Source organism: Corythoichthys intestinalis, chromosome 18 (assembly GCF_030265065.1).
Source record: "Corythoichthys intestinalis isolate RoL2023-P3 chromosome 18, ASM3026506v1, whole genome shotgun sequence".
NCBI classification, from domain to species: domain Eukaryota; kingdom Metazoa; phylum Chordata; class Actinopteri; order Syngnathiformes; family Syngnathidae; genus Corythoichthys; species Corythoichthys intestinalis.
This window is the reverse complement of record NC_080412.1, coordinates 20,930,268-20,943,970: the sequence shown is the minus strand read 5'-3', so window position 1 is coordinate 20,943,970 and position 13,703 is coordinate 20,930,268. Positions and strand designations below refer to the sequence as shown.

Sequence of the window (13,703 nt, the reverse complement as noted above, 5' to 3'; positions counted from 1 at the left end):
AGCATCCCTAGCAGGAGGGTAATGTCAGCAGGGTCACGATTTCATCTTATCTAGAATCCAGCCCATTGAGGGGGAATTATTCAGAATGAGGAAAATGCGACCAAGAGAGCAGCAAAACGCATTGTTTCGATGACTCTACTCCAATATTTTTACAGGATATTCTTTTTCTCTAAGTATTTTCCCCCAATTGCTAAATAAATGGTATGGTCATGACAAATAACAGTCTTGTGCTAAATGGAATATGAAATATTCAAAATGCAGTTATTCAGTACGACATGGCAAAATTACTCCATAATGGTCAAAACTGTCGAATTCTCGCGTCTCCCGAATGATATTTTATGTCACCTTAGTTAGTCCAGCTTTTGTCATTTCCCTGCAATCTAGTGTTAAACACGTGATGTGTAATTAATCGTTTCTCTTACGCTTCAGAGAGCGAAAAACAAACCAGGAGGTGTGACAGGTAGCCGGCATGCTAACCCGAACTGAGTTTCCAAGTCTTATTCTCGCCTTTCGAAGCAAAAAATCACACAAAACTACCCCGGATCAGATCACACGGCCGCGTGGTTATCAATTGTCTTCACGGATCGGCAACCCCACCGGGGGCGAGCAAGTGACAGCTCGTCGTTCCCTTGCTGCGAGCAGGAGAGCTCGTTTGCCGGGGAAGCAGCTGGAGAATGACTGCCGGACAAACCGGCCTACGTCGGAGGAGCGCGTAGCTGCCCGAGCCCAACCCGAGGATAGTGGTCTTTTGCCAGGTACACGAAGAGGGCAGAACGGGCTGCAAGTCTGGACGATATGGAGAACCGCATGAGCATAAGCCGAGTATAGCGCTTTCCCGGCGGGCACGCGAAAAGGACTGGGGGGGTGCGACAAGCCGCCAGTCGTCGGCTGAGTGCCATTCTTGGTGGATGAGGAGCATTGTCAGCCACAAAATGCAAGCCACCTCCGTATTAAAACGTGTGCCATGATCCCAGTATTTGACATAATACAAGACAGGATGTATATTCACTTCCTCGTAAGTCCAATGGTCCCACAGTTGTCGGACTTGTTTTGGCCAACCTCGGGGTGAAACTGGAACTGTTTGAAACCTCACACGCCTCTCCCTGGTGCAGCAACAAAACCCTGCAGCACATTTGGCTGGCATGATGCGGAAAATAAATTAATCTGCAAAATCAGCTGAAACTGCATGCTATAAAGCAATGCTGTATTGTGTGATGCTGACTCGGGTGATGTCACATTTGCATTCATCCTCCACCCGAGACTGGAGCCAGAGTCACTCATTTTTAATGGCGCAGGATTCAAAAAATTGAATAAATAAACCGATCACTTCCACACACATCCAAGCGGTCCATTTCATTCAGGAGCATAAAATACCACCTGAAATATAAAATAAACATGCTTTTTGCTGTCATAGGCACTTTAAATAAAAGTTAAACATGAAAATAGCCTTACCTTTGTTGAAAGCTTGTAACTTGTTGACTCCCCCCCTACTTCGTCCATGCATTAACAGTGACATACATACATGCTTTAAAGTGCCTGTGACACGAAAAAGCATGTTTATTTCATAATACACGCTGTATTTTATGCTCCTGAATGATATGGACCGCTTGGATGTGCGTGGAAGCGATCGCTATATTTATTTAGTTTTTTTAATTCCGCGCCAGGAAAATGAGTGACTTCCGGCTTCGGTCTTGCATTAAGGAGGAGGGCGCTGTGACGTGTACGGTAGAAGACGTCCTCTTCACGCTACAGTGTACTGTTGTGTATGAGGACGAAGGATTCAGCTGATTTTGCGGATTAATACGTTTATTTTTCGCATCACGCATGCCAAACGGCTGCGGAAAAATCATTCTGTATGAGGGAGAGGCGTATGCGCCTTTTTGGAGTTTCAAAAGGTTCCCATTCACCGTGGATATTTACTGTGGGACCATTGGACTTACGATGAAGTGAGTAAACATCTTGTTTTGTATTATGTCAAATACGAATACAGCGATTAGAAAGTAAACACTACCAACTTCCTTTAAATGAAGGACTACTTACGTTTGATCATTGATAGGCATGTAAAAAGCTCTCCTAATGCATTAGCAGCAGCACGTTAGCTGCGTTAGCTCCAGCCACCCTCCTCCGGGGAACGAACTGTAAATTGCTCTCCGCCGGGCGGTTTGCCGATCCGCTAAGACATTCGACAACCGGGTCGTCATGTCAAATAATCCAGGATAGCTATGTGTGATTTTCCGTTTTGAATACTTTGAAACATCACTCGGTTCGGGTTAGCATGTCGGCTAGCTGCCACGCCTTCTGGTTTGTTTACATTCTCCGAAGCCGGGGAAGGGAAATGACATATGTCCGATTTAGGTGTCATAAAATATCGTTCGGGAGGTGCGACAGTAAAGGTGAAGTCGACAGTTTTGAGCATTATGGAGTAATTTTGCCATGTCGTCCTGAATAAATGCATTTTTATTATTTCATATTCCATTCAGCACAAGACTGTTATTTGTCATGACCATGCCATTTATTTAGCAATTGGGGAAAATACTTGGATAAAAAGAGTATCCTGTAAGAATATTGAAGTAAAGAGACAGAAACAATGACATTTTGCCGCTCTCTTCGTCGCGTTTTCCTCGTTGTGAATAGTTCCCCCTCAACGGGCCGACTGGTCCTTCTCAAGACATTTATATAGCTATTGGGGAAAAATACTTGGGTAAAAAGAATATCCTGTAAAAATATTGGAGTAGAGAGACTGAAACAATGACATTTTGCGGCTTTCTTCGTCGCGTTTTCCTCGTTCTGAATAATTTCCCCTCAATGGGCTGAATAGTAAAATCGATGAGCCAAGTCTACCGCTGACGTCATCCACCTGTTGGGGACGCTAAAGCCCTATAATGGTAGGCGTGGCTAACCAGCAGATTAAAAGACTAATTTCTCGTCATCTGTGCTTTGCTAATTTGTTGTATATAGTCGAATCGTCTCAAAATATGATTCTAATTCACATAATAATGACATTTTAGACTTTTTTTCTCGTGTCATATGCTCTTTAAGTTGTGAAGATACGTACAATATTTACAAAATGTACAATACTTCGAAAAATATATTGTCATTTTTTGAGGAGGTTCGTAGTTACACTTTCGCCTAGAGGGCTTCTCGTCACTTAGACAAACAACCTGCTGACAATCAACATTTTCTGCTGGCAAATAGAAGGCTGGTTGTGGAATTGAGTAGGGTAAGGTGATAGTTCTCACTGCCCACAGGCTCCTCGTCTAATAAAGTTTGCGGATACACGAGAGCCTCATTGCGCCAATATATTTCTGACCGGTGTGTTTTGTGCATCGTCGTTTCCTTCAGAATGAGCGATCCCAAAATGAATTTACCTGTTATGTGCAGTGAACAAGGGGCATAACTTTAAAGGAGTGAACCAATATCGATAATCTTGTTCCCAAGTTTAACCCTCACGCCAGCGCTTCTTCCACCTGCTCGAGTATTCTCTCTACTTTGAATCTCCTCCAGCGCTCCAAGATTGCCGTCTACGAGAAAATGTGGGGCTACATGAGGTCGGCCGAGCCCACCGTATTCACCAAGACCACAGCGGAGGGCGTGGCACGCGTGCGCAAGTCCAAGGGGAAGTATGCCTTCCTGCTGGAGTCCACCATGAACGAGTACACGGAGCAGCGCAAGCCCTGCGACACCATGAAAGTGGGCGGGAACCTGGACTCTAAAGGCTACGGTGTAGCCACACCCAAGGGTTCACAGTTAAGGTGGGTGGGATAGTGTAACAATATGGCTGACGTGTTGTTATGGTATTCCACCTACCTTGGCGTGCCGCCTTTTTTGTCTCTGTCAACACTTCCTTCTTTGGTTTGGGCCTTCTTTTATGGCAATTTTCGCATCTGTGTTTGAAGCATGCATGTTTTTATCGTCATCTAATCTACCATACTTCCTCAAATATTGGTCCTAACTCAACCTCTGTAAAATAGGAGGATCTTTTATGATGTCATCTTTTGCATTTCGCGCATTGCATGGTGGTTGCGTGTGGCAAGAAACATAGTACAGTGGTACCTCTTCATATGAAGTTAATTCGTTCCAAGACCTTGTTAGTAAGTCAAAATGGTCGTATGTCGAGCAGGATTTTCCCATAAGAATACATTATAATTCCATTAATTCGTTCCACAGCCCGAAAACTTACACTAAATCCTTAATAAATGCTCTGGTATTATTGCAAATAGCAATTACACAAAGCAAAACAAATATAGTGGGGCAAATAAGTGTTTAGTCAACCACTAATTGTGCAAGTTCTCCTTCTTGAAAATATTAGAGAGGCCTGTAATTGTCAACATGGGTAAACCTCAACCATGAGAGACAGAATGTGGAAAAAAAAAAAAAAACAGAAAATCACATTGTTTGATTTTTAAAGAATTTATTTGCAAATCATGGTGGAAAATAAGTATTTGGTCAATATCAAAAGTTCACCTAAGTACTTAGTTATGTACCCTTTCTTGGCAATAACTGAGGCCAAACGTTTTCTGTAACTCTTCACAAGCTTTTCACACACTGTTGCTGGTATTTTGGCCCATTCCTCCATGCAGATCTCCTCTACAGCAGTGATGTTTTGGGGCTGTCGTTGGGCAACACGGACTTTCAACTCCCTCCACAGATTTTCTATGGGGTTGAGATCTGGAGACTGGCTAGGCCACTCCAGGACCTTGAAATGCTTCTTACGAAGCCACTCCTTTGTTGCCCTGGCTGTGTGTTTGGGATCATTGTCATGCTGAAAGACCCAGCCACGTCTCATCTTCATGCCCTTGCTAATGGAAGGAGATTTTCACTCAAAATCTCTTGATACATGGCCCCATTCATTCTTTCCTTTAAACAGATCAGTCGTCCTGGTCCCTTTGCAGAAAAACAGCCCCAAAGCAGAGTGTTTCCACCCAAATGATTCACAGTGGGTATGGTGTTCTTCGGATGCAATTCAGCATTCTTTCTCCTCCAAACACGAGAACCTGTGTTTCTACCAAAAAGTTCTATTTTGGTTTCATCTGACCATAAAACATTCTCCCAGTCCTCTTCTGGATCATCCAAATGCTCTCTAGCGAACCGCAGACGGGCCTGGACATGTACTGGCTTCAGCAGGGGGACACGTCTGGCAGTGCAGGATTTAAGTCCTTGGCGGCGCATTGTGTTACTGATAGTAGCCTTTGTTACTGTGGTCCCAGCTCGCTGTAAGTCAGTCACTAGGTCCCCCCATGTGGTTCTGGGATTTTTACTCACTGTTATTGTTATCATTTTGACGACACGGGGTGAGATCTTGCATGGAGCCCCAGATCGAGGGAGATTATCAGTGATGTTCCATTTTCTAATAATTGCTTCCACAGTTGATTTCTATACACCAAGGGTTTTACCTATTGCAGATTCAGTCTTCCCTGCCTGGTGCAGGTCTACAATTTTGTCTCTGGTGTCCTTCGACAGCTCTTTGATCTTGGAGTTTGGAGTGTAAATTCTTTAAAAATCAAACAATGTGATTCTCTTTTTTTTCCACCTTCTGTCTCTCATGTTTGAGGTTTACCCATGTTGACAATTACAGGCCTCTCTAATCTTTTCAAGTAGGAGAACTTGCACAATTGGTGGTTGACTAAATACTTATTTGCCCCACTGTAAATTATGAATAAAAATCAGAATAATAATATAATAATTGTAATAATAGGAAAATAACACGTGTAATAATGTAACCAATTGGATTCTAATGTGGTGGATGTGTTTTGCGTGATGTGCATGAACGCACCGCGTGGCTGACTGAAGACGGAACACAAGAAAGCCCGCCTGTCTCATCAGACCACAGGACATGGTTCCAGTAATCCATGTGCTTTGTTGACATGTCTTCAGCAAACTGTTGGCGGGCTTTCTTGTGTTCCGTCTTCAGAAGAGGCTTCCTCCTGGGGTGACAGCCATGCACACCAATTTGATGTAGAGTGCGGCGTATGGTCTGAGCACTAACAGGCTGACCCCCTCACCTATTCAATCTCTGCAGCAATGCTGACAGCACTCCTGTAACGAGTCACAGGACATTTTGGAGGGAAAATGACAAGCAGTACTCAATTTGGACATTTAGGGATGTATGTTTTTTCTAAAGGGTGTACTCACTTTTGTTGCCAGGGGTTTCGATATTAATGGCTATATTTGAGTTATTTTGAGGGGAAAATAAATTAACTCTATTATATAAGCTGCGCACAGACTACTTTTCATTGTGTCAAAGCGTCATTTTGTCAGTGTTGTCCCATGAAAAGTTATACTTAAATAGCTGCAGAAATGCGAGGGGTGTACTCACTTTTGTGATGCACTGTGTTTCAACAACGCTATAAAATTTAAGCTGGTGGAATGAATTCCACATTTTCTGGAAACAAACAAAGTGCCTTTAGAAATAAGACTATATTTAACCAATATACTTTGTTTTCACAGATTTCTGTACTTTAGCATGATTGTAGTGTTACCGCTGTACTTAATCCTGGTTTTACACATTCTGCATCTGGAGTAACTTTTGTACACCACCAAACAATGCACAAATCGATACGTTAGCGAATTCGCTAATTAGCATAGGGCTCGGCGCTAACTACTAACATCTCAAAAACGATAACAATTAAGGCTAAACAGTACAAGATGGTTCGTGTACTTACCTCTTATAGACGCACACGGGACTTAGCAATACACTAGGGACATTTTCCAATCAACACAACTTGAACCGACTACTGGACAACTGAAAGGCAAAGAGCAATAAGCTATCTCTCTTCCCCTCTCTCTCTAAAAAAGCACACAGAAGAGGACCCAAAGTGCGCTCATACACAAATGTATTTCCGAGTCTTTTAAACAGGAGTAAATTTCTCACTCAGTAACTTCCGCTGCAGCAATCTTAAACTTCTGCATTCCTTTAGGTGTCCGGGCAGCAGAACGTGTCTTGAATTTCGTTCCAGTTGCAGCAGGCTGTCATTAAGTTATTAAGGAAAATCATCATTTTTTTAACATTTATGAATCTTCATCGAATCATCACGTGTCAAAACTCAATCTAATAATCGAATTTTTGGCACAGCTTTACTTGACAGAGAGAGAGGGACTTTTTACTTTCATTTTGTTCAGCTGCGGCGGACAGTAGGCATGTTGTGTTGCAAAAGTTCTGAAATAAATGATTGAAACCTAACAAAGCCGGCGATTTTTTTGGCGATGTTACCACAATAATAATTGTCACCTTATAAAGACTCGCGAACGGAGGTCTGAGGAGGACCGTCGAGATCGTTGAAATTCTACGGCCGTATTGTCGAGCCAGTTCACGGACGCGCGCACCACGCTCATATCTTCATTTCAGTGGTAAGCCTCACCTTTTTCCTTTTTTTTCACCACCTGCACTAACATTCTTGGAACCCATGTTGATTTCTCTCAAGAAAATCCGCCGTGCGTTCGTCTTGCGGGACAAAAAAAACTGCGGTGCTGTCATAAATCGTCATATTTCGAGCAAGTTTTCGGATGTAGAATTTGGCCGATAGCTGCAGATGATCAGGAGGTTATTTTCTGTAAGATTAGTATATCGTGTTATAATTTAGCGCTTTTTCACACATTAAATGTTGCTCAAAGCACTTTGTAATACTTAGATTTGTTAATTTATAGATTTAATTGTGGACTAACCACGTTGGGTGTACAATGAACTGAATTTCATAGGTGTCGGCCATGCTTTATCAAATGTGGTCCATAGTCCGCCACATGGGGTTTGTGCACATCAATAATTTAACAAGTATTATAAAGCACTTCACGCAACATTTTATGTGTGGAAAAGCGCTATATAAGGGGTGGTCTACTCTGACAAAGTATGCTAACATGTCAGAAGAAATTGGCTCAAATTTCCTCGAAATAAAATAATTGTAGGCAAGACTTTTGAAAGCCTTTAGTTTTTCACAAGTGAAGGGTCCAGGGCTTTCGATTAAATAGGAATAAATGTCTCCCTAGCAGATTTGTGGTCAAGACAGAGGTGAGATGAACCATCATTTTTCCATTATCCCGGATCTCAGGAGCTTTGAATGACTTCAATTTTGTCACCATGACATATTTTAAAATTCTATTTAAACTTCCTTCCATCTTCAGACGTTAAAGTTTGTTGTGTCTTCACTTTCTGCCATCATCATTGTGACTTCTTGCCACCCTACCAACTGTGCATACGCCAAAAAATGTCAAAACCATATAGTAATGGCTTATTATACGTCAATGTCCACGCGGTCCAGCACGTACAGAAGGACGTAAAGTCTGTTTAATTAACTCATTGGATGCCATTGACAGCGATAGTCTCTAATCCATTTGAAGTGGGAAGGTTGGCAGCGAATGAATGTTCATTCGCTGCCAACCTTCCCACTTCAAATGGTTTGGTCACTTACAAGTGATGAAAGAATTTAAAATCCCAGATAGATGAAAAGTCTTCTTTAGCTAACGTCTCTGGCCAATATATGAGGAAGTAGGTTTATTTCTCCACAGGTGATGCTGCTCAGGTAAAGCGTGTTTGCATGGCATGCCTCACTCATTAGCAAAGTATTTAAATCTTTACATATTCATGGGTTAAATTTATGTTTTCATTTATTTATTTTTTAACAAAATGATTTGGAGACTTTTTTTTTTTCTGGGGTTTCACATGAATGCGAAGGTCTCACTCTGAAGTAAACGCTGTTTCCTCGCAAAGGCCAAAATGAATTTATAGACGTGTAAATGGCTTGGCGGGCAGGAAGCGTAAACAACACGCCAAACCACTTTAATGTCAGCAAGCGTAGCAAGTAATTAAATAATAAGTAAGTAATGATAATAATCGTAGGAATAAAAATTAATAGTATAATAATAAAAGGTTGGTAAGTAATTGTTTGACTCCTTTCACAACTTCTGTAAATTCCTTCCGTGGCATGAAGCAGTCATTGCGTTGTTTTTGCGCAAACAGTTTTCCACCCGGGGGAAGAAAGTCCCTGACGGATCACAGTAGTCCCCACTCTAAGCCTCCATCTCATTATTTCGGGGGACTATCGTGTTCTGCCAGTCACTTGTCCAATGTGATGTAACAAACAAAAACAAAAAAACGGCAAATTTGCGAGCAGACGGCGTTGTTGGTCGAGGCCGGAGCAAAACACAATCCAAGCCAAATCTGCAATGGCTCAAAAATCTGATTTGCTTCTTAATGTTAATCTCCAGTCCTGTAGGTGGCGGCAGTTTACAGTACATCTGACACATGGTGGATTACTGTTCCTTCTTGAGTTTCAATCCAAGTCGTTTTCAAAAAATTGTTATGGAGTCTAGTAGAAAACAACAGCAATCTAAACTCACAATAAAAAATCAAATAAAGCACAAAATAATAAAGGTTACATTTAAATATTAACTCATTGAAATACGTTATCAGAGCTATAGCTAGTTTATTTCTCATGAAAATCCCTCAAAATAAACAGAAAGTGAACTGAAAATGCCCCAAAAAACAACAGGACGAGATCTAGAATTGCCCCAAAATCAATAAAAAAGTGTCCCAGAAATGCTCAAAGATCAACAGAAAGTGGCACAATATCAACATGAATTGACCTGATAAAATCAACCAAATCAACCCACAGCAACAGCCCGATTATCCGATATATTTCGGAAGCGATCTGAAAATGCCACTAAATTAACGGGAGGTGACTTAATATCAACAGCAAGTGAAGTGACCCAAACACCAACCATGCATGCATGCAAGCATGAAATCAATCCCTCACGATTTCTCCAGAAATTGCATTAATTATGAAGTAATAATATTCAGGGTTTTTTAATTGCTAAAAATTGCCACTTCACCCCTGAAAGGTTAAAACAATAGAATATGGTATTAATAGAATTGTATGTAAAAATATGAAAACAGTTGCCCTAAATTATTTCCGTTTGAAACATACAGTATATTTTTTTATGTTTTCAAAATGTTTAATCATATTCTTCATAATATATTGACGGGGCGCGGGGCTAATTAGTCGACAGACACACACACACACACAAAGAGCTTTTTCCGTTGAAAATTCTTGTGAATAATTGCTTAAATCCCTGAATTCTTTATATATATATGGATGTATAACAGTCTCCATTCTTGATTAAAAGCAAAAAACTGGGCAGTTAGCATTTATTTTACGTAAATATGTTGAATGTGCTGCTAGTCTTTAAGCCACTGTGGCGCCGCCTTATCACAACAAAGAGCTTTTTACGTTGAAAATTCTTGTGAATAGATGCTTAAATCCTTAAATTCTTAATAGATGTGAACGTAAAACAATCTCGATTCTTGGTTAAAAGCAAAAAACGGGCAGTTAGCATTTATTTTACGTAAATAATGCGAATTATGACGTCAATGCAGTAGAGGTTAATTTCTCCCGTTGATTTTTTTCACAACATTTCAAAATGCATGTATGGTACGAAAAATATAATAATTACCTATAATAATAACAAGTCACTCCTGAGTCAATCCTTCCTGTTTGTATACGGTGCAGCTTTCGTACTTTTTCCACTTAAATCCGGCGTTGGATCGCTGCATGTGTTTGAGAATAACTGCGACTGACTTCGACTGACTGAAGCGGAGTATGGGACGGCCCCCTACTTGAAGGCGTGGCGCAGTGTCTGGGAAACGTGTCCCGTCAATATCATTATGAAGTCTATGGTTTAATGATGATTAATTCTCAATATGGGATTTAAATTGCAATTTGAGTTCTCATAAATGTTTAAACATTTTAAAAGACTGATGGCAATAACAAATCTATTTTTGACTCAAATGTCTTTAAATGACTGTAATAACTGTAATAACGTTTTATTCAGAATATAGTAATCCCTCGTTTTTCACGGTTAATGAGGAATGCCCAACGAAAATCGAAAATCCCCCAAGTAAAGATTTTTTTTTTGTGCGTGTGTTTGTGTGTATTCAATGTATTTATTCAGATTTAACAGCATTGAAAAGATAGATAGAAGACAATAATAATAATAAGATAAGATAATTTAGTATAATACCAAAAAAAAAAGTATATTTTAATGTTTTTTTAAGCACTGCAAATGTAATAATTATGTAAATGAGAGAAATATAAAAGAAAATGATTTGTACATGTGCACATGCATAAATCTAAGATTTTAAATAAAATACTCTATTCCTATAATAAAAAAATCTGCGATGGACTGAGAGCGCAAAGTTTGAAGCGCGAAATAGTGAGGGGTCACTGTAATGACTTTATTATTTTGTATTTTTTTGTCACTAGCATATACATAGTAGACTAGTATATACATATGGCGGAAAACCCAGGTGACTTGAAGTTCTGTTCTGAGACCCCCAATTTGGTCAACTTTCAAAATTGTCCGATAAAGCTTAAAATCTCAATTTGCAAAACCCTATCTGGAGGTGAGAGCACGCAAGAGCAGAATTACAGACGCCATGACTTTAATGAGATATTATCGAATACTTACCTTGTTTAAATCCCAAAACTTCATGTAGCATGTATCACCGAGTGTCAAGAAATGGATCTAAATGGCAACAGCCCGATATTTGGGGGATTGTATGGGTGAAACATGGTAATATAACAAGGGTCGCGATGCAGAAATCGCAGACATCAAGGAGTGGTCGAGATTTTCTTTTTCATATATTTACCCTTTTAAACGTTTTTTTTTTTTTTTTTTTTTTCAAGTTTTCTTTTTTGGATCGATTATTTATCATCTAACATCGGGAAAAAATGCGACAGTAACAAAAAAATACAATTAAGCGATAGTTACTAGGTAGATAGCCGTGACTTTTTTACAGGCGCCATTTTTTTCATTGTGACGTCATTTGTTTAAAAGTTTAAAATATGTGCGTGAATAATTTTTTTAAAGTCGTTTTTATTTTAAAAATGAAAAATGAGACATCAATTAATGATTCTAAGCTAAAAACAACAGACATTTTGAATAATTGAAGAATTGAAGAAAAAGAATTAAATACCTTCGTGTTATGGCTGCGTTGAAACCAAAGCGGTTGCGCGACGTCTGTAAACGGGGGTTTCCAGGGTAAAACGGACAAATCAAAATTTGTTCGGGGGTTTCATGCGCCATGAATCTGCTATGACAGCATATAGACATATTGTTCTATCAAACACAACAGTTGTTTTGGTTTAAAATACAAGTTTCTTTTAAAGAGGAGTGCAAGAGCAGAAACTGCTTTTTCAGTCTCGTCTGTGTTTTCCGCCATATGTATATACAGTATTAAATAATATGGAATGAATTTAACTTTAGTTTGTTACTAGTTATTATCATGAGTACATGTCCAATCTGTTTGAAGTTGGAGGGTGGCAGTGAATTAATTCATTTGCTACCAACCTTCCACTTCAAAGGGATTGGACCTCTAGCACCATCAATGACAGTCAATAAACAAATCCATCGTCCATCATTCTTAACAAATATTTATCTTAATTAGGTCAAAATGGACGCCACTCATGTTGTTCTAACAAAATTGCTTCCTTGCTCTGACGAAAGCCTAAAAATGTTAGATTTGGCTTCAAATGTGCTCTGGATTGGGATTGTTGCACTATCCACCGTTGTCTGCCTCCCTTTACTGCCCCCCTTTCTCTCTCTCTCCCGCCCAATTGTATCCACACACTCACCCTTTTCACCCAATTTCTCTCCACGGTTGTGAAGAAGCGCTGTTAACCTGGCCGTGTTAAAGCTCAATGAGCAGGGCCTCTTGGACAAATTGAAAAACAAGTGGTGGTACGACAAAGGAGAGTGTGGCAGCGGCGGCGGTGGCGAGAAGGTTAGCCGCTCACGTGGGCCTCACGCTCATGTGTTTTTTGTCATGTGTTGTGCTGGCAAACGGGTGCATCTGCAGGGACCAATATTGAAAATATTTTGGCTCTTTTGTCTGACTTGGGGTTCCTTTTTCTATGAAAATAAGAGGGCTGTCATTTTTGGACTATACACTGCTACTTTTTTTCCTCCAGTTTGAACCGTGTGGCTTATAAATGGGTGTTTACCAGCAGATGAACTGTATGTCTTGGGTTGTCAAAAGTTTCGATACTGAAATGTATAATACGATACTTGATTGCAAAAGTATCTATATTCGGTTACTGGCTTGATTTTGCACCACTTACACTTTCCTAGTTAATTAAAGTGGTATGAAAAAGTATCTGAAACTTTTGGAATTTCTCACATCTCTTCATAAAATTACCGTCAAATGTGATCTGATCTTTGTCAAAATCACACAGATGTAAGACCAGTGTCTGCTTTAACGAAAACTACCCACACATTTATAAGTTTTCATAATTTAATGAGGATAGTATGCAAACAATGACAGAAGGGGGGGAAATAAGTAAGTGAACCATCTGCCTGAGGAGACTTAGAGGAATTGAAACCAATTTTTACCAAGCAATTAAAGTCAGGTCAGTGCCCAATCACTGATATGTGGTGTAAAGCTGCCCTGCCCACTATAAAACACACACCTGGTAAGAATTGTCTTGATGAGAAGCATTGCCTGATGTGCATCATGGCTCAGTCAAAAGAGCTGTCTGAAGACCTGCGATCAAGGATTGTCGATTTGTATAAAGCTGAGATAGGATACCAAACCATCTCGAAAACTCTGGATGTTCATCAATCGACAGTCAGAGAAGTTGTTTCTACAAATGGAGAGAGTTTGGCACTGTTACTTCTCTCCAAAGGAATGGCCGTACACCAAAGATGACACCAAG

The 13,703-nt window shown here is 40.1% G+C and overlaps 1 protein-coding gene across 5 annotated transcripts in view; it reads left to right on the top strand.

Annotated features, from left to right (window-relative positions):
- LOC130906286 (glutamate receptor 4) overlaps window positions 1-13,703 on the top strand; it is a 226,358-nt gene that overhangs the window by 200,181 nt on the left and 12,474 nt on the right. For 4 of the 5 annotated variants that reach the window (XR_009061281.1, XM_057820451.1, XM_057820454.1 and 1 more), the window contains exons 13-14: window positions 3,505-3,752; window positions 12,658-12,772. Coding sequence is in view for 4 of the 5 variants with exons in the window: in XM_057820451.1 (XP_057676434.1) it covers window positions 3,505-3,752; window positions 12,658-12,772 (363 nt within the window). In the remaining variant the exon portion in view is untranslated. The remainder of the gene's footprint in view (window positions 1-3,504; window positions 3,753-12,657; window positions 12,773-13,703) is intronic. The other variant, XM_057820452.1, reaches the window with a different exon arrangement.